The following is a 21890-nucleotide window of genomic DNA, read 5'->3' on the forward strand; positions in this document are numbered from 1 at the left end:
CCTTCACAGGATTGTGATAAATAAAGGAAAACATGTTCTAATAAAATGTTACACAAATATAAGGACATCTCATTCATCTCATTGGCAAAGGGACCTGAAGAGTTGAAGAAACTGTTTTTAATTTTTAGGCTGGAGAATAGGGGATTTTGGCAGTGAGGCACAATGGTGAAGGCAATAGCAACTACTGTTTGTTTGATGGCACTAAAGTGCTAGGCACCTTGCTTGACAACCTTGATATAAGTTGTCCCCATTTTATCAGATTTGGCATTAAAGACTTCTGTGCTATTATAACTCTCATGTGTTTAACCAAGATTTTAAAGCACATACTCTGTGTAAAGCAAAGTGCTAGGCATTGTAGCAAATAACAGGAAGAATCATACTTGATCCCTGTCCTAAATAACAGGAAGAATCATACTTGATCCCTGTCCTAAAGGAGTTTCTTTCTTTCTTTTTTTTTTTTTTAAGATTTATTTGTTTTTGAGAGAGAGTGCAAGTGGGGAACGGGCAGAGAGAGAGGGGAACAAAAGATGGGAAGCGAGCTCTGTGCTGACAGCAGCGACCTTGATACAGGGCTCAAACTCACGAGCTGTGAGATCATGGCTTGAGCCGAAGTTGGACGCTCGACTGACTTGGCCACCCAGGTGCCCTGAAGTTTATATTTTAGTAAAGGAAACAAATATGGACTCAAATATTTTTAGGAAATGCAAGTCAAGTTGAAGAGGGGCCAGATGAAGTGAGTTAGCATGGTAAGAGGAAGACTGTATGTGGGCTCAGTGGGCTTACGCCAACCTGCGTGCTTTCCATGAAACATTGACGTTAGTGGGTATGCTGTTGTTCTATAGTGAGGCTACTCTCAGTGATGGCATGGCTGGGTCTGGAGTCCAGAGAACACTCAGTTCCATTCATGTGTCTCTTTACCCCTGAGCTGTAGGGTTTTATAGCCAGCTATCACTAGCTGAGAGGTAATTAGTCATAATGTTGTAGCAGCCTTAAATTTTGGAATATGTGGTTTTATTTGATGCCTTCTTTCCTTCACCCTTTATCAGTTGATTAGGCTTAAAAACCACAGATTTCAATTGTGCTTCAATTGTTCCATTTAACTTTAAGGTTTTATGCTGTAATTCCCTGCTCATTTTAGAATCTCTGGAAGCCTCTGGGGTTGGGGTGTGATGCCAATGTGACAGGACATGAAGGATGATTTTCCAGCTGCCTGGAGACTGGTCATTCAAAGGAATGACATTGTTGTTTCCCTTGGGTTTCTTAACATTTCCAAAGGTTTTGGCAAAGGAACTTCTAAAATTAGTACAAGTAAGTATATATCTAGGCAAGCTAGTATGTCTAGGTACAGTTATGCTTTGATTATTGTTCTTGTGGTCACCCTTATTCCATAGCTGCAGACTATCTGAAGAACTGGGTATATATTTTAGCAAAAGGTTAAAAGTTACCTCAGTCCAGAAGTAGTAGTGAGTCATCTGGTGTACATGTCAGACTACTCATGCCCAGCCATATATGCTATGTTTCCAAGAGATTGGGTTAAATATAGAATTACTTTGTGGTTCAGATTTAAATCAGGAAAGATGAATAGATTTAGGACATTTAAACCAGGTTAGACATAATTTATCCTTTAGCTAGAAAGTTTCAGAGGCTATTCAGGGTTGGATCACCACTGTAGTGGTCTGTTGAAATGAGAGAGATTAAAGTGACAGGTATTTTTGCCTATATCCATAAATTCCATATCCAACTTTCAACCATACAGATATGAGTTGAAGGAATTTATATTTTGGTTTATTCACTCATTAACTGTTAAGTCTTTGCTGTTTATTAAATAATGTAAAGACCTAAAGATGAATCATAGAGGACTTTACCTTCAAGGAGGTTAATCTTTTTGGGGAATTAAGATATGTACATAATTAACTATTATCCAAGTTAAAAAGTGAAATGTACTGCATAAAGGTACAAGTCAATGTCATGGTGATTTTGAAGGGAAAAATGATTGTTTTCATCAAGGAAGAACAGTGGATAGAGACTGTGATGTGATATAACAGCTGATAGTTGTTAATCAGGGTTAGCAAGTCATTATGGAAGGGATTCCTTTGAGCAGGGAGATGGAAAAATGAATAGGATTTGGACATACAAAAGTACAGGAGAAAGTCCATGTAGAAGGTAGGAACAATACTGAAAAATGTCATAGAGACAAAGTATAAAAAGCATATAAAGGAAAGAATAAGAAATCAGTACAGTTGGACAATAGTGTACATGAGTGATAATAAAAAAAAACTACATTGAAGAGATGAATTATAGTAAGATGAGAAACTGTGTTTGTTATTTAAAGCCTACTCTTTGGGGCGCCTGGGTGTCTCAGTCGGTTAGACGTCCGACTTCAGCCCAGGTCACGATCTTGCGGTCCGTGAGTTCAAGCCCCGCGTCGGGCTCTGGGCTGACGGCTCAGAGCCTGGAGACTGCTTCTGATTCTGTGTCTCCCTCTCTCTCTGCCTCTCCCCTGTTCATGCTCTGTCTCTCTCTGTCTCAAAAATAAACGTTAAAAAAAAAAATTAAAAAAAAAAAAAAAGCCTACTCTTCACCCTGGGAATGTCTGCCTAGAAGACACACCTTTTACCATGACTGTGGTAAGTAAAATTGCTTGTTTTGAGTAGGACCCAGAACAAGAGAAGGCTCTGAAACAAGTCCTGTTGCTGTGCAAACTGCTCTGTCACTTGGGCCATATGGTCCAGCAAATCCAATGGTGCTTGAATTGGCAAGTAGATAGATGCTGTTTGGAGCTTTTGGCAAGCTCCAGTAGGTAAATGGCCGTGTAGATCCTTAGGATTTTGGAGTAAAGCCCTGTTATTCTTTGTGCATAACTATTCTCCACTTGAGAAACAGCTCTTGGTCTGCTACCAGGCCATACTACAGACTGAACACTTAACCATGGGCCACCAAGTTACTATGTGACCTGAGTTTCCCGTCATGAACTGGGTATTATCTGACCCTTAAAGCCATGAGGAGTGTGTATAGCAGCACTCCATCATCATTTGGAATGGTGTATATGTGATGGGGCACAAGTAGGCCCTGAAAGCACTGCCTGAATGTACTTCTGCTACACTCCCTTGTCTTCCTAGCCTATACCTGTCTGCCTTCTGGGGAGTTCTATAATCAGTTGACAGAAGAAAAGAAGACTGGCGCCTGGTTTACAGATGGTTCTGCATAATATGCAGGTGCCACCTGGAAGCGGACAGCTGTAGCAATATATGTCCTTTCAGGGATATCCCTGAAGGATAGTGTCGAAGGGAAATCCTCCCAGTGGGCAGAACTTTGAACAGTATACTTGGTTGTGTACTTTTTTTTAAATTTTTTTTTAACGTTTTATTTATTTTTGAGACAGGGAGAGACAGAGCATGAACAGGGGAGGGTCAGAGAGAGGGAGACACAGAATCTGAAACAGGCTCCAAGCTCTGAGCTGTCAGCACAGAGCCCAACGCGGGGCTCAAACTCAAGGACCACGAGATCATGACCCGAGCCGAAGTCAGCTGCTTAACCGACTGAGCCACCCAGGTGCCCCAAGTTGTGTACTTTTACTTGGAAGGGACATGACTGGAATATTGGTGACAAGGAAATCTGGGGAAGAGATATGTGGTTAGATTCTCTGGACAAAAAATGGGAAGATATTTGTGTCCCATGTGAATGCTTACCGAAGAGTGCCCTCAGCAGAGAAGGATATTAATATTCAAATCGATGGGATGACCTTTTCTGTGGATACCAGTCAGCCTCTTTTCCCAGCCACTCTGTCATCTTGCAGTGGTCTTGTGAACATGGCTAGGGATGGGGATTATGCCATCAACATGGATTTCCACTCACCAAGGTTCACCTAGCTATAGCCACTGCCTAGGGCCCAATCTAACAGCAAGGAGAGATCAATACTAAATTCCCAATATGGCTCTGTTACCCTGGACAAGAGCTGTTACCCAGCTCCCTGGTGGCAGGTTGATTACATTGGATCTCTTCCATCATAGAAGGGGCAGCATTTTGTTCTTACTGGAAGAGTGACTTACTCTTTTTTTTTTTTTTTCTTCAGAGAGTGTACAACAGAGAGCTTTTATTGAATAGTAATAAAACAGGAACCTTATGTTTACCCTAATTTCTTTTTTTTTAATATGAAATTTATTGTCAAATTGGTTTCCATACAACACCCAGTGCTCATCCCAAAAGGTGCCCTCCTCAATGCCCATCACCCACTTTCCCCTCCCTCCCACCCCCCATCAACCCTCAGTTATTCTCAGTTGTCAAGAGTCTCTTATGGTTTGGCTCCCTCCCTCTAATTTTTTTCCTTCCCCTCCCCCATGGTCTTCTGTTAAGTTTCTGTTAAGTTTCACATAAGAGTGAAAACGTATGGTATCTGTCTTTCTCTGTATGACTTATTTCACTTAGCATCACACTCTCCAGTTCCATCCACATTGCTACAAAAGGCCATATTTCATTCTTTCTCATTGCCACGTAGTACTCCATTGTGTATATAAACCACAATTTCTTTACCAATTCATCAGTTGATGGACATTTAGGCTCTTTCCATAATTTGGCTATTGTTGAGAGTGCTGCTATAAACATTGGGGTACAAGTGCCCCTATGCATCAGCACTTCTGTATCCCTTGGGTAAATTCCTAGCAGTGCTATTGCTGGGTCATAAAGTAGATCTATTTTTAATTTTTTGAGGAACCTCCACACTGTTTTCCAGAGTGGCTGCGCCAGTTTGCATTCCCACCAACAGTGCAAGAGGGTTCCCGTTTCTCCACATCCTCTCCAGCATCTATAGTCTCCTGATTTGTTCATTTTAGTCAAGGAGTGACTTACTCCTGATGTAGATTTGCCTTCCCTAGGCATACAGTGCTTCTGCCAAAACTATCATTCTTGGATCTACAGAATGCCTTACTCACCATCATGGTAATTCACACAGCATTACTTCTGATCAAGGAATGAAATAGGAAATTAGGTGTAGCAGTGGGCCTGCTCACAGAATCCACTGGTCTTACTATGTTTCCCACTATCCTGAAGCAGTGGACTTGATAGAATAGCAGAATGGACTTTAAGGAGACTTAAAGAGATGTATATGTGTGCCAGATTCACAAGAGGTACACTTGTGATGGTTAATTTTATGTGTCTTCTTTTATTATTAATTTTCTTATTTGAGGGTAGTTGATACACAATGTTATATTAGTTTCAGGTGTACAACAGTAGTGATTGGACAGGTATATACATTATGCTGTGCTCACCACAACACTGTTACAATATCAATGACTATATTCCTTATGCGGTACCTTTTATGTGACTTATTCATTCCTTAATTAGAAGCCTTTATGTCCCATTCCCCTTCACCTATTTTGCCCACCCCCAGCTCCCTCCCCTCTGGCAGCCACGAATTTGTTCTTTGTATGTACAGGTCTGATTCTGCTTTTTGTGTGTTTATTCATTTGTTTTGTTTTGTTTTGTTTTTAGATTGCACATATAAGTGAAATCATATGGCATTTGTCTTTCTCAGTCTGATTTATTTCACATAGCATAATAACCCTCTAGGTCCATCCATGTAGTTGCAGTGGCAAGATTGCATCCTTTTTTATGGCTTTGTAATATTCTGTTTTATATATATATATATATATATATATATATATATATATACATATATATATGCATATATATATATATGTATGTATGTATGTGTGTGTATGCATGTGTATATACATACCACATCTTCCTTATCCATTTGTCAGTGGTTGCTTCCATATCTTGGCTATTGTAAATAACTCTGCAATAAACATAAGGATACATATATCTTTTCAAATAAGTGTTTTTGTTTTCTTTGGGAAAATATGCAGTAGTGGAATGACTAGATTGTGTAATAATTCTATTTTTAATTTTTTGATGAACTCTCATACTGTTTTCTATAGTGGGTAAACTAATTTACATTCTACCAATTGTGTGTATGAGGGTTCCTTTTTCTCCATATCCTTGCCAACACTTGTTATTGTCTTTTTTATTTTAGTCATTTTTTATTTTAGTCATTTTTTATTTTAGTCATTCTGACAGGTGTGATGGTATCTCATTGTGGGTTTGATTTGAATTTCCCTGATGATTAGTGATATTGAGCATATTTTCATGTTTCTATTGGCCATCTCTGTGTCTTCTTTGGGAAAATGTCTATTTAGGTCGTCTGTTCATTTTTTGATTGGATTGGGGTTTTTGTTGTTGTTGCTGTTGTTTTGATGTTGAGTTGTATAAGCTCTTTACATGTTTTGGATATTAACCCCTTACTGGATATGTCATTTGCAAGTATCTTCTCCTATTTAGTGGGTTGTCTTTTTGTTTCGTTGATTGTTTCCTTTAGGCTGCAAAATCTTTATTTTGATGTGGTCCTGATTATTTTTGCTTTTGTTTCCCTTCAACTTTGAAAGCAGGGAGTAGAGTTCCAAGTCACACGATACAAATGGATGAAAATATTCTGTATTTTCAGTGGGAAATAGTAAAAAAAAAAAAAAAAAAAAAGTATTGGTTCAAAACTAGAAGTTGAGAAATTAAGCCTTATATACATTTTGAAACTTGTGTTGAGAAAATATTATTTCAGTTGATAAGGTAGATTTCAAATTTCGTAGAGATTTTTTAGAGTGAATGCCTCAATGCTTTTAAGGGCTGGAGAGTATATGATGACGATGACTCTGTTGTGCTTAACTTATCTTTAAAACTTCTGACTTTTCCTTTTCTTTGATACCACATAAATAAATTTAAAAAAAAAAAAAACAGCATTGTGGTGCGCCTGGGTGGCTCAGTCAGTTGGGCGACTGACTTCGGCTCAGGTCATGATCTCACGGTTTGTGAGTTCGAGCCCCGTGTTGGGCTCTGTGCTGATGGCTCAGAGCCTGGGGCCTGCTTCAGATTCTGTGTCTCCCTCGCTCTCTGCCCCTCCCCCACTCATGCTCTGTCTCTCTCTGTCTCAGAAATAAGCATTTAAAAAAATATATTTAAAAAAAACGGCATTGTATAGATTTTTCACCTCTTTGGCTAGATTTATCCCTAGGTATTTTATGGTTTTTTGGTGCAATTGTAATTGGGATCGATTCCTTGATTTCTCTGTCTGTTGCTTCATTATTGGTGTATATGAGTGCAACCGATTTCTGTGCATTGATTTTATATCCTGCAACTTTGTTGAACTCATGGATCAGTTCTAGCTGTTTTTTGGTGGAATCTTTTGGATTTTCCATATAGAGTATCGTGTCATCTGCGAAGAGTGAAAGTTTGACCTCCTCCTTGCTGATTTGGATGCCTTTTATTTCTTTGTGTTGTCTGATTGCTGAGGCTAAGACTTCCAATGCTATGTTGAATAACAGTGGTGAGAGTGGACACCCCTGTCTTGTTCCTGACCTTAGGGGAAAGCTCTCAGTTTTTCCCCATTGAGGATATCAGGGGTAGGTCTTTCATATAGGGCTTTTATGATCTTGAGGTATGATCTTTCCATCCCCTACTTTCTTGAGGGTTTTTATCAAGAAAGGATGCTATGTTTTGTCAAATGCTGTCTCTGCATCTATGGAGAGGGTCATGTAGTCTTGTCCTTTGTTTTATTGATGTGATATGTCACATTTATTGTTTTGCAGTTATTGAACCAGCCCTGCATCCCAGGTATAAATCCCACTTGCTTGTGGTGAATAAGTTTTTACTGTATTGTTGGATCCAGTTGGCTAGTATCTTTTTGTTTTGCATCCATGTTCATCAGGGAAATTGGTCTGTAGTTCTCCTTTTTTAGTGGAGTCTCTGCCTGGTTTTGGAATCTAGGTAATGCTGGCTTCATGGAAACAGTTTGGAGGTTTTCCTTCCATTTCTATTTTTTGGAAGAGCTTCAAGAGAATAGGTGTTAACTCTTCTTTAAATGTTTGGTAGAATTCCCCTGGGAAGCCATCTGGCCCTGGACTCTTGTTTTTTGGGAGATTTTTGATTACTAATTTGATTTCTTTACTGGTTATGGGTCTGTTCAAATTTCCTATTTCTTCCTGTTTCAGTTTTGGTAGTTTATATGTTTTTAGGAATTTGTCCATTTCTTCCAGATTGCCCATTTTATTGGCATATAATTGCTCATAATATTCTCTTATTATTGTTTGTATTTCTGCTGTGTTGGTTGTGGTCTCTCCTCTTTCATTCTTGATGTTATTTGGGTTCTTTCCTTTTTCTTTTTAATCAAACTGGCCTAGGGGTTTATCAATTTTGTTAATTCTTTCAGAGAACCAGCTCCTGGTTCCATTGGTCTGTTCTGTTTGTTTGGTTTCAATAGCATTGATTTCTGCTCTAATCTTTATTATTTCCTGTCTTCTGCTGGCTTTGGGTTTTACTTACTGTTCTTTTTCCAGCTCTTTAAAGTGTAAGGTTGGGTTGTGTATCTGTGACCTTTCTTCCTTCTTTAGGAAGGCCTGGATTGCTATATTACTTCCCTCTTATGACTGCCTTTGCTGGGTGCCAAAGGTTTTGGATAGAGAAGAATTGTTTATATGTGATCTTTCTAAGCAGAAAAGAAAGGCTCTATTGAGGAATAACATAGAATTCCCTATATTAACACAAGTCTGGAGCATTTATCAGGGTTATATTAGGCAGTGATACATACCCAGTGTTCCTAAATTCGTATTTATATTTTCAGAGGTAATATTGGTGGAGGTGACAGGATAGGGAGGATTATCTATGCATTACACTGAAATCAGAGTTTGAAAAAGTCTCTCACTTATTTGTATCATATGAGAGATGTGTGTTTTCAATAATTAAATGTAACTCACTGGGCAGTGTTTATATGGTTATGAGTAGATTTGTTTGTTTAAACTTAAGTTAGCTGCTACTAATAATTGAGTTTGCAGTCTCTCACATTCCTGGGGTGTCTGTGAAATAGACATTGATAAACACCAGTGTAAAAGTTCTGAAAGAATATGTGCTTTGATAGCTCTGTCTGTTCTCAGAAATATCTTTTGGAAATGTGGATAATCCACCTGGTTAGTATTTTATATGAATGGATAATACAGATTTTAGTTTATAGTATAAATCTAAGAAAACAAAAAGAGTTCATGTATTGTATATACTGGATTGAAGAAGTCACACAAAAATTTCCATCTGGGATTTTTTTTTTAATGCATAGGTGAGGCTTACCTGTCTCCTCAAATCTAATTTATTACCTGTTTCTGCAATGGAATAGATTATACTTAGCTTAAGTGTCATACTAAATATTTTATGCCTTACAGTTAGTTCTATAAAACTATTTAGTCCATCTTCATTAATCACCTTTCTTTAATGTCCCTAGGTTATTGAATCTTTGGGAATTGTTATTTATAAAGCACTGGACTATGGTTTGAAGGAGAATGAAGAAAGGGAGTTAAGCCCACCCCTAGAGCAGCTCATTGATCACATGGCCAACACGGTCGAAGCTGATGGCAGCAATGATGAGGGCTATGAGGCTGCGGATGAAGGCCTGGAAGATGAAGAAGATGAAAAGAGAAAAGTCTCAGCCATCCGGTCATATAGAGATGTCATGAAGGTAAAGAGGCAGTTTACATAGTACTTGTTTTTAAGAGTTATTTCATTTTAGATTCTTAACTGTAGAGCACAAATTGATGGTTTACCAGAGGGGAGGTGGACAGGGGGATGGGTGAAACAGGTGATGGAGATTAAGGAGTGCACGTGTTGTGATGACAACAGGTGTATAAGTGTTGGATCAGTGTATTATACACCTGAAACTAACATTAACAACGTGTATTAACTAACTGGAATTTAAATGAAAACTTTTTTTAAAAAAGCATTTGGGGAAAAAATAAGTTATAAACTATAAAAAGTAAATGGGAATTCAGCATTTGATCATAGTTTGTAGATCTTTAGCTATAAGTGAAATGAATAAGGAACTAAAATACTCCTGGTTTTGTGATTTGTTCATAGCTTCAACATGGCCTTTTGTGATTAAATGATAACTCTCAAAAAACCACTTTTAGATATTATATGCTCCTAATATTACATATTATACACCAGCTTAACTGCACATTATGTCTTTTTTTTCCAATATATGAAATTTATTGTCAAATTGGTTTCCATACAACACCCAGTGCTCATCCCAAAAGGTGCCCTCCTCAATACCCATCCCCCACCCTCCCCTCCCTCCCACCCCCCATCAACCCTCAGTTTGTTCTCAGTTTTTAAGAGTCTCTTATGCTTTGGCTCTCTCCCACTCTAACCTCTTTTTTTTTTTTTCTTCCCCTCCCCCATGGGTTTCTGTTAAGTTTCTCAGGATCCACATAAGAGTGAAACCATATGGTATCTGTCTTTCTCTGTATGGCTTATTTCACTTAGCATCACACTCTCCAGTTCCATCCACATTGCTACAAAAGGCCATATTTCATTCTTTCTCATTGCCACGTAGTATTCCATTGTGTATATAAAGCACAATTTCTTTATCGATTCATCAGTTGATGGACATTTAGGCTCTTTCCATAATTTGGCTATTGTTGAGAGTGCTGCTATAAACATTGGGGTACAAGTGCCCCTATGCATCAGTACTCCTGTATCCCTTGGGTAAATTCCTAGCAGTGCTATTGCTGGGTCATAGGGTAGGTCTATTTTTAATTTTCTGAGGAACCTCCACACTGCTTTCCAGAGTGGCTGCACCAATTTGCATTCCCACCAGCAGAACTGCACATTATGTCTTGAGTTGACTTCTGCATTTTCTTTTATGGACTGAATAACAACTGTGATCTAATTTATATGAAGATTCTGAATCTGAAGTATCACAGCTGATTGTGTAACTTTGTTTTCTTGACCTACTCAGTGCTATGTATATGTAATGAAACAAGTTCTGTAGCTTGAATTGAAAATTTCTTCTTAGTTAAATTTTTGTGTGTACTTGAAGAACATAATTTCTATAATGCTAAATGTACAGAGATTAAAATTAAGATTTGTCAGTGTAGTCTTAAAAGAGAATTCTGTTTAGAGCTATTTGTATATGGTGTTTACTAGATTTTGTAAGCAATACTGGTTATATATCACTTATTTTACAACTTTTTAAAAAACATCCCAGAGAAAAGAATAGAGAGAAACTGTGAAGATAGTAGTTTCCAGGTGTACTGAAGCATACCCTGCTCCTTGTTCCTTCTTAGATGATAAATCTCCCAGAAACTCTGGAATAGGGCTCTACATTTATGATACTTATGAAATTCAGATATTCTTTAGCTCTTTTATTTTGTTTCTTTTTTTTAAGTTTATTTATTTTTTTAGAGATAGACATGAGCAGGGAACGGGGTGGGCGGGGGGGAGAGAGCGAGAGAGAGAGAGAGAGAGAGATCATCCCAAGCAGGCTCCATGCTGTCAGTATAGAGCCAGACATGGGGCTCAAATTTACAAACTGAGATCATGATCTGAGCCAAAATCCACAGTTAGATGCTTTACCAACCGAGCCACCCCTGTGCCTCTAGCTCTTTTAATACTTGCAATACTTCTCGTTTTAAATCAACAGTGTCTGTAGGTGAAATCCTCATAATGTGTAGAAATTAAAATTTCACACAGTTTATTCATTTTGTATTTTCTAGGGGTCAAGGTATATTTTATTTTTTTAAGTTTTATTTATTTATATCTGAGCCCATATCAAGAGTTGGATGCTCAACCAACTGAGCCACCCAGGCACCCCTTCAAGTATATTTTAAAATATATATACACTTAAAGGCCAGATAAAACTTTCTGCAGCCCACAGATGACCTGCTTGTTCCATTGCAGACCAGTGATAATGATTAAAAATGAAGAGTAAAAGGTTTTCCATTAAGACATAAACCTATTTATGCCTCTGAAATTGAGTCTGCAGTTTTTTGGTGGGGGCTATGTAGGGGGCAGTGAACAGGGAATGGTGAATGAGGAAGAGAACACTCACTTAACCAGCTACAGCAATTAAGTTAACCCTGGCACCAGTAGAATGATAGATGTCATAGCCAGATTGCTCTCATACTGCAGATTTGGAAGATGAGGGCTAGGGATTTATTGGATTGTTATAATTATTATTCAAGACATTGAATATTTTAACTTATAAAATAAAAATTCTCAGACATTCAGCAATTTGAACTGAACTTGTTTTATTTTTTTAATTTGGGCTATTGCATCTGGATTCCTGCCTATCTTACTGCTACCTTAATATGAAAAATAAATAGTTAAAAGGGTGCTTATGTATCACAAAAATCCATTATTCATGGCCACATAGTGATACATAGAGTTTGTAGTTTAATTAATGAGTTGAAATCTTCAGTTAGTAAACTAACTTCTTGTTTATTTTGTTGGAAGAGAAGATGTAACTGAAGGAATATAACTACTTTCTCCTTATTGGAAGTGGAAATATGAAACTAAGTTTGAATAATATAAATAATAGAATATTTAGGAACTTGGAGACAGCTTTTTTTTAATTCTTAGTGAGCAAGACCTCTTTAATGTGTAATGTTTCCCCTGAATAGTTATTTGTTCTTATTCTACTAATATTTTGTTATATTTTCATATATTTGTTGTTCTCTGAGCCTTATGATAACACTGTGAGGTAGATTGAGAAGACATTTTTATACCCATTTTACACATGGAAGAACTAAGGCTCAGAGAGGTATATGACTTCTCCAGCTTCATAGAACTGAGTAAGTAAGAAGGGTACATGGTGATTATATTCAGAGCTTATACTCTGGTAGGCCTCGTTTTACCATTTTCATACCAACTGTTGTTGCCCTGGATTATCGAATCCTATGATCCTTATTTTTTTTTTTAATTTTTAAATATTTATTTATTTATTTATTTATTTATTTATTTATTTATTTATTTATTTTTGAGAGAGACAGAGAGAGTGAGCAGGGGAGGGGCAGAGAGAGAGCGAGAGGGAATCCCAAGCAGGCTCTGCACTGTCAGCACGGAGCTGATGCTGGGCTGAACCCACAAACCATGAGATCATGACCTGATCCAAAACCAAGAGCTTAATTTAACTGACTGAGCCACCCAGGTGTCCTATATTCTTTTTTTTTTTTAATATTTATTTATTTTGAAAGAGAGAGAACGTGAGTGGGAGGAGGGGCAGAGAGAGGAGAGAGAGAACATAATTAATATAAAGTATCTAGTATAGTTCTTGTCATGAATAACAATTTAATAGCATTTACTATATGCCAGGCATTTTCCTAGGTGCTAGGCACATGGCAATACGCAACATACAAATGGTCCCTACCTTTATGGCTCTTAATTTTAATGTAGAAAAATAGAATATAAACAAGTAAAGCATAAACACACACATGTAATTTTTTCTGACTCATTGCAGTCACAGATTTATGTCAGAGATAGAACATGTTCTTCCCTTAAATTAAGAATATAACACCTAAAGCATTTTCCTTTCAGTTGAAGTATTTCTTGAGAAATATATGAATATATATATGTGTTTATATATATATATATATGTTTATATATATATATGTTTATATATATGTATAACCTGTAACCAAGTACTTAACACCTTCAAGAAGCATTAACAAAAGATCATTCTAAAAAATTGTTTTCTTATCTGTAAGGGGCATCTGGGTGGCTCAGTCAGTTAAGTGTCTAACTTTCAATCTCAGCTCAGGTCTTGATCTTAGCATTGTGGGTTCAAGCCCTGCATTGGGCTCCACACTGGGTGTGAAGCATACTTTAAAAAAAATTATTTTTGTATCTGTAAATACATTCTGAAAAATATTCACCCAATTAACATTAATCAAAAAGAAGAGATTGTAGACATGAAGAAAAATTGGAGATTGATGGAGCACAAAGTGTGCAGGAAAGGAGATTGAAGAGTCAGGGTTAGAGATGATGGAAGAGTACGACTTAAGACAGTGGATAGAAAGAATGAGTAAAAAAAAGTGGTGTGGAATCTAGGAAAAGTGTCTGAGAAATGACTGAAATTAATATGAGAATAGTACATGAACAAAGTTCTTCATTTGAAATGAATGTAAAATTCTCAGTTTATTCATATATTCATTTACCTTTTGAAATGTAAAGTAAGCGTTTAGTGTGCCTTCTTTGTGCTGAGTGCTCTATCAGCACTTAGGTTGCTGAGATTAAATAGGGTTAAGTGAACCCCTGTGAAATAAGTATTATAGACCAGGTGCGTAGGACCATACTAGCTCATACACTACCTTTGGGCAAATGAGCAATAGGCGTTCCTTCTTCAAGATACTTGGCTTCCATCTGTAAGAAAATTGTCATAATAAATAGGAATTTGCAATGTCTGTGATGTGGAGGATGTCCTTCTAGATATAGTACCCTCGTGAACAGTCTGAACATACAGAAGTGGTGGTTCAACACATGTACCTGAAATGCTCAGGGAGCACAGAAAGAGGCACTGAACTCAGCCTGGGGATTCTGATTCTCTTATACAATCCAGTCTCCCTAATAATCAGGGAATGCGTATAAAGCAATGCCATTTGTAACTCTTTTGCAAGCAAGAAGTTACTTTTGTTGATATTTGAAATTATGGTAAATTATTTCATGTAGTAATTGATAGCTACAGTGTAAATTTTCATAGCCCTTATATAAAATAACTTGACAGTATATTTAAAAGTCTTCACTGTGTATGATAGCAAAAGGCTAGGAACATCCCAGATGTTCATTAATAGGGGAATGGTTGAATTAACTATGGGTATAGCTAGTTAGTGAAGTATTATATAACTATCTGAAAGGATTGAGGAAATCTCTCTCCAGGGTATATTGTTTAGGTGAAAAAACAAGGTGGGGCACCTGGGTGGCTCAGTTGGTTAAGTGTCTGACTTTGGCTGAGGTTATGATCTCACAGCCTCATGGGTTCGAGCCCTGCGTCCAGCTCTGTGCTGACAGCTCAGAGCCTGGAGCCTGCATCGGATCCTGTTTCTCCCTCTCTCTCTGCCCCTCCCCATCTCACGCTCTGTGTCTCTCCTTCAAAAATAAACATTAAAAAAAAAATTTAAGAATATGTATGAAGGTATTTGTTTATATTGTTTTAAAAAAGAGGAAAGATAAATCAAACCTAAAGAAATTAGCTATAGATAAAGGAACAGAGCAGAAACAAGGACAGGCATTAAAGCGAAGCATCTCTGAGTATACTTAATTCTGTAGATTTGATTTAGAAATCATATAAATGTTTTACTAAATTATAAAACAAAGTTAAATATGGAAATATAATTCCCCCTGCATTCAAGGCAAATTGAACATAACTGTTCTCACACTGGAGACATAACTACATAGGAAGACCTACAAAGCTATAACCACATAGTAGCAGTGAGCACAGCTACCACCAGGTTGTGGTCTCTAAATATCACTCCCCATTAAAAGAATTCCAGGATTCCTTAGAGAAATGGCTAATTCGAGATCTGGGAAGGAGACGTATAAAATAGCCTGGAGCATCTTGTTATACCAGAACGCAAACAGACTATCCAAGATTACTGAATTATATAAAAAGGACTCGAAAGCCAACTCAAAGAAGTTCTGATTGGTCAAAGATGGAAAAATTTGATCATCGATAAGAACAATAGCTGTGATGAATTAAAAATCACATCAAATATTCTGAATTCCATGAACACATAAGTGAAAATAAAACCCTCATCGGTCACCTTTAGAGGCTGTTAGGGAATCAACTTATTTCAAAAATTGGCAAATAAGCAAATTCATCCTGCCTTTTCCCCGTGAAGAGGTTACCTTAGGTAACCAATTAGTTCTGTATAAGTTTCTTTTTATAAAAGTCCCAGCTAATATGTGAAAACAGAATAATAGGGATTGCAAAATGGTAATAATCTAATAAAGAAGAATAATGATAATAGCAATAATCATTGTGGCATCACAAGAGACCAGCAGACTTAGTTCACAGCACCACTTGGGAGGTACTCTTGCCAAGCAAGCAAACAAAAAACCCATCGATCTTCAATCTGATCAAGCCTCTAGATCTAACTACCAATTTGTAGGAAATCCAGGGGATATAGAAACATTTTAAAACCACCATAAAGATACAATCATCAAAATCCAGATTATGGGAAACTCTATAGGACAAATCATGTAATTTCTTTGATAAATACATAGAAGATAAATGGAGAGGGAGAGAGGAAAAACTTACATTAAATCAAACTTGATACATAGCACCCAGTTGCAATATATGAACCTTATATGGGTTCTAATGAAAATGAATAAATTGTAAAAATGTGTGTGACTATTTGAGATAATCAAGAAAATTTTACCTTATGCTATATTTGATTTTAGAAATTACTCATATTTTAAATATGATAATAGTATTGTGTTTATTTTTTTAAAGAACTCTTATCTTTAGAGATATATGCTGAAATATTTATGTATGAAACTCAGATATATGGGATTTGCTATAAAATAATTCTAGAGGGTGGAGCTGAGCAGGTAAGGAAGTAGATAAAATAAGATTGACCATGAATTGATCATTGTTAACGTTGGATGATGTGTACATGCTGATTCATATACTATTCACCTAGTTTTGTTTTGACATTTTTTCTTATAAAAAATTAAAATACGTAAAAATATCCAGAATAATCCTTTGTGATAGCAATACTACTGTTAGAAATTTTTCAAAGAGGTAAGTTTTTTTCAATTAGATATGATTGACATATAACGTTAGTTTTAGATGTACAACTTAATGATTTGATATATGCATATATTGTGAAGTGATTATAATAAGTCTAGTTAACATCCATCACCACACATAGTTACACATTTTTTCCCCCTATGATGAGAACTTTTAAAGTTTACTCTCTCAGCAACTTGCAAATATACAATGCAGTATTATTAACTGTGGTCACCATGCTGTACATTACATCCTCAGGACTTATTTTATAACTGTAAGTTTGTGCCTTTTGACTTCCTTCACCCATTTTGCCCACCCCTCTCCCTCTCCCTTTGCCAACTACCCATCTCTTCTCTGTACAAAGAGGTTATTCTTTTTAAGTTTTTATTTAAATTCTATTTAGTTATATAGTGTAATATTAGTTTCAAGTGTACAATATAGTGAATGATTCAACACTTCCATACATCACCTGGTACTCATTACAACAGGTGCACTCCTTAATCCCCACTTAATTAGTGGTGGTGTGATTCAGAGTGCACCATTTAGCATCAGAAATTCTGTTCCTCTTATTTTTTACCATTTATATAATAAAAAATTGTAAAATTCTAGTATATTAAGTATATTATTGGCCTTGAATAGTCTTACAGGTTATGCTTTCAGTGTTAATTTATAATTTAAAATAAAATGCAGCATGTTTCTGCAAATATAAAGTTTATACATAATAACCCCTGCTTATAAAAAGTTAGCAGGTTTTTGGTTTGCCATGTAACGTCAGATTTTGCAAACTATTTTGAAAACTCCTCAGGGGAGAAAAGAATGGTACTGTAGAATGTGATTTAAAATAGAAACAAGCTTTATGTATTTAATTTTATTATGCCAGATGCCAGACTAGATTAACCTGGTGCAGAATTTGTCTTCATTTTCAAAATGCACATGTATTATAAATAGCCTATACAGGATAAATGTATTATTTTCATCTATGTATGAATGTGGCCTTGATTTAATGGAACACATGCAAGGGAGGGCAAGATGTTTGAGCTTGTCATTACTGAATTAGGATTTCTGTGAATATAGGTTAGTTGAGTGAATAAGATTCATAAGTCAAACTAGAGAGACTCCAAAGAAATTGCAGTTCTCTGTATTTCAGAATGTTGTGTTCTCTAAGTTTTGAAATTTGCTGGGAACATACTAATTTGTTGTTACTGATTTAGGCAAAAATTTAGTAATTTATACTAACTATATGATTCTAAATTTAAAGAAGATAGTCTTTGTACTTTTTGTTTTGTTATTAATTTCTTATGATAAATACGTGATTACACTCACTAGGCAAAACATTTTAGTTATATTAAGATAATATTCTACTTAGGTTTTGCAAATAAAATTCTGAACTTTGTGAACTGAACATTTTTAAAAACATTTGAATTTCAATAATCAAGAATAAATTGTGAGAAAATATTGGAGTCCGATGTTATCAACAGAGGACTATTATATGATAAATTCTAAAGACCTCAGAAGATACCATTTTGGTTATGCCATTTTCTTTTCTGGGATAATAGAATTTACACACATCGCAATTATGTGTTTCTAAACAAAGGGTGACTTGGATTGCTAAATGCTTTGGAATTTGGAGTTTAAGCAAAAACTATTCTCAATTGTGCCAAGGTTTTAAGAAAAACTTGATGGTATGTATAGTATTTTGACACCAATTAGGGTAAGAAACATCAGTAGATAATATATAAAATTTTTGAGTTACTGGCATACATCTTTGATGTGATACCAAATAAATTTTTTTCTTGTAGTTGGTGCATTGCTTCAAAAATACAGATATTAACTTATTTGACAAAAAAATGAAAATGTTTCAAAATGTTAGACAGTATTTATAAGGGGGCACCTGGGTGGCCCAGTAGGTTAACCGTCTGACTTTGGCTCAGGTCATGATATTACGGTTCGTGGGTTTGAGCCCTGCCTCGGGCTCTGTGCTGACAGCTCAGAGCCTGGAGCCTGCTTCAGATTCTGTGTCTCCCTCTGCCTCTCCCCTGCTCACACGCTGTCTGTCTCTCTCTCAAAAATAAATAAACATTAAAAAATTTTTTTTAAAAAGAAAGTATTTGTAGGTTGTCCTTTTTTTTTTTTTTTTTTTTTTAATCACATCTACCTAGTCAAGGTTTTCAGGTATTTTCAAGTTTTGTTGAAAACATGTAACAGGGTCCTATATGTTTAATGAAAACTTCAGAAAATTTATTTGGAGTCTAGCAATAGTATTAATGATTCTATATAGGGAATCCAGATAATGGAGTTCTCAGATTGACTTTGAATTTTAATTTAATTTTAAATCACATATTTTAAATCATTCTTGAAACTCAGGGTTGCAAGAGTCAGGGTTGAAACCTTGACTAGAAAACTAGAAAAGAGCCAGCTAGAAATTTTGAACCAAAAAATAAAATAACTGAAATAAAACTTGAGTGAATGGGTTTAATAGACTAGACAGTGCTGAAGAGAGAAAGAATGAAATGAAATATTGTCAGTAGAAAATACTCAGAATGAAGCACAAAGACACAAAAAGAATAAAGAATATAGAATAGAGGGTCAGTTACAAAGGCAGTACATCTAATTAAAGTTCTAAAAGGAGAGCAAGTAAAAGGGAGGATGGAAGAAATATTTGAATACTAAAAATTAATACATACTAAGGTAACAACATAATAATTAATAATTAATTAATTAATAATTAATACAAATTAGGAATTTTCCAAAACCATGGAAAACACTATGCCACAGATTCAAGAAACTCCACAAATCAAGAGAAAAAAAAATGAAAATAACATTGTTTCCTTATAGTTAAACTGCTAAAACTTACAAACAAAATCTTAGAGGGAAAATGAGACTGCACCTTTACTTACTTCTCAATAAAAAGAGTGGAAACCAGAAGACGATTTGAATGATTCTTTAAAGCTCTAGAATAGAACCTAAATACCTTTCAAGAATAAAGGTAAAATAGATCTCTTTCTGACAAACACACACCAGGAGTGGCCTAGAGTAGGAGTTGGGGAGTCATCAGCCTTTAGGTGGCATTTAAAGCTGATCTTAAAAATTTATTCATAGAACAAAGGCAGGTAGGTTAAGTAAGACATAACATAGTCCAGTCCTCTCCTTTTAGAAATAAACTGAAACCCAGCAATGTCAAATAAACTGTCCAAGGTCGTATAATATCATGTTGATAGAACCTACTCTTTTTCTCATTATGTTCCTCCATCCCCATATTGTCTCTTTTTTTGTAACTGTAAAAGATGGTTTTGTTGCATGCCTGCTGTGTACCATGTTGTATGCTAAAACACTTTAAAAACGTGATTTTCTTGGGGCGCCTGGGTGGCTCAGTTGGTTAAGCGGCCGACTTCAGCTCAGGTCATGATCTCGCGGTCCATGAGGGCTGTGAGTTCGAGCCCCGCGTCGGGCTCTGTGCTGACAGCTCAGAGCCTGGAGCCTGTTTCAGATTCTGTGTCTCCATCTCTCTGACCCTCCCCTGTTCATGCTCTGTCTCTCTGTGTCTCAAAAATAAATAAATGTTAAAAAAAAAAAAAAAAAAAGAGTCTGACTCTTGGTTTCTGCTCAGGTTGTGATCTCGCAGTTTCGCAAGTTCAAGCCCCGTGTCAGGCTCTGTGCCGACAGTGTGGAGCCTGCTTGGGATTCTCTCTCTCCTTCTCTCTCTCTCTCTCTCTCTTTCTCTCTCTCTCTGACCCTCCCCAACTCGCACTGTCTCTGTCAAAATAAATAAACTTTAAAAAATATGATTTTCTATAATACAAAAGTAATCTACATTCATTTAGAGTGCATAAGAACTTGGCTTTTGGAGGTTGACTACATGGGTTCGATTCCACTTCTCTTGCCTACCTGTGTGATTTGAGTAAATTGCTTAGTTGTTCTAAATCTCAGTTTCCATATCCATAAATTGGCTTCTTGTGAGGATTAAATGAAATGCATTTAGGAACAAAGAACCAAATAAAAATCAAGCAGTTCATGGGCAGTGAAATAACCACTTGGATTATTTCTCCTCTGTGGGATTATTTCTTCTCTGTGTCAATGGTGACTTTGTGGAATTTTGTTGGTTTTTGTTAAGTTTTTAACACATATTTTTCAAAGTTTATTTGTTTTGAGAGAGAGGGAAAGCGTGTGTGGGGGAAGGGCAAAGAGCAAGACAGAGAGAGAGAATCCCAAGCAGGCGCTGTGCTGTCAGTGTTGAGTTCTACACGGGGCTTGATCCCACAGACTGTGAGATCAAGACCTGAGTCGAAATTGAGCCCAGACACTTAACTGACTGAGCCACCCAGGTGGCCTTAATACATATTTTAAATTGTGGTAAAATACACATAACATACAATTTATCTTTTAAATTATTTTATTTTATTATAGGTTTTTAAAAATTTATTTATTTATTTTGAGAGAGAGGAAGGGAGGAGCAGAGAGAGAGAGAAAGAATCTCAAGCAGGCTCTGTGCTGTCAGCACAGAGCCTGACGTGGGGCTCAAACGCAGAAACCATGAGATCATGACCTGAGCTGAAATTAAAGGTCGGATGCTTAACTGACTGAGCCACCCAGGCGCCCCTAAATTATTTTAAAGTGTACAGTTTAATGGCATTAAGTGTGTTCACAGTATTGTCCAGCCATCACCATTATCTAGTTCTAGAGATTTTTTATCACCTCACATGGAAAACCCTACTCATCACTTCTTATCCCTCATCTTTCAGCCCCTGGCAACCACTAATCAGCTTTCTGACTTTGTGGATTTGTGTATGCTGGGAATTACATATAAATGGAATCATACAATATGTGACCTTTTGTTGTCTGGCTTCTTTCACTTAGCATAATGTTTTTAAGGTTCATCCATGTTGTAGTGTGTATCAGTACTTTATTCCTTTTTATGAATGAATAAGATTCCACTATTTATACTACCTTTGTTTTTCCATGTATCAGTTCAGAACATTTGAATTTTTTCCACCTTTGGCTACTATGAAGAGTTGCTGGTATAAACATTGGTATACAAGTTTTCGTTTGAAAATTTGCTTTTTATTCTTTTTGATTTATAGTTGACTCTTGAACCAGTGCAGAGGTTAGAGACATCGACACCCTGCACAACTGAAAATTCACATATAATTTTTGATTCCCCAAAAATTTAACTAAGCAAACCAACTGTTGACCAGAAGCCTTACAGATAACATGAATAGTCAATTAACACATATTTTGTATGGTTTTTTTTGTTTTTTGTTTTTTGTTTTTTAAATTTTTTTTTTAAATGTTTATTTAT

At 36.3% G+C, this 21890-nt stretch overlaps 1 protein-coding gene across 7 annotated transcripts in view; it reads left to right on the forward strand.

Moving 5' to 3' along the window:
- Positions 1–21890, forward strand: part of SPIRE1 (spire type actin nucleation factor 1) — a 198655-nt gene that overhangs the window by 74516 nt on the left and 102249 nt on the right. For all 7 annotated transcript variants that reach the window (XM_042961446.1, XM_042961448.1, XM_042961447.1 and 4 more), the window contains one exon: positions 9314–9547. In XM_042961446.1, coding sequence (XP_042817380.1) covers positions 9314–9547 — 234 coding nt within the window. The remainder of the gene's footprint in view (positions 1–9313; positions 9548–21890) is intronic.

Source organism: Panthera tigris, chromosome D3, assembly GCF_018350195.1.
Source record: "Panthera tigris isolate Pti1 chromosome D3, P.tigris_Pti1_mat1.1, whole genome shotgun sequence".
Lineage (NCBI taxonomy): Eukaryota > Metazoa > Chordata > Mammalia > Carnivora > Felidae > Panthera > Panthera tigris.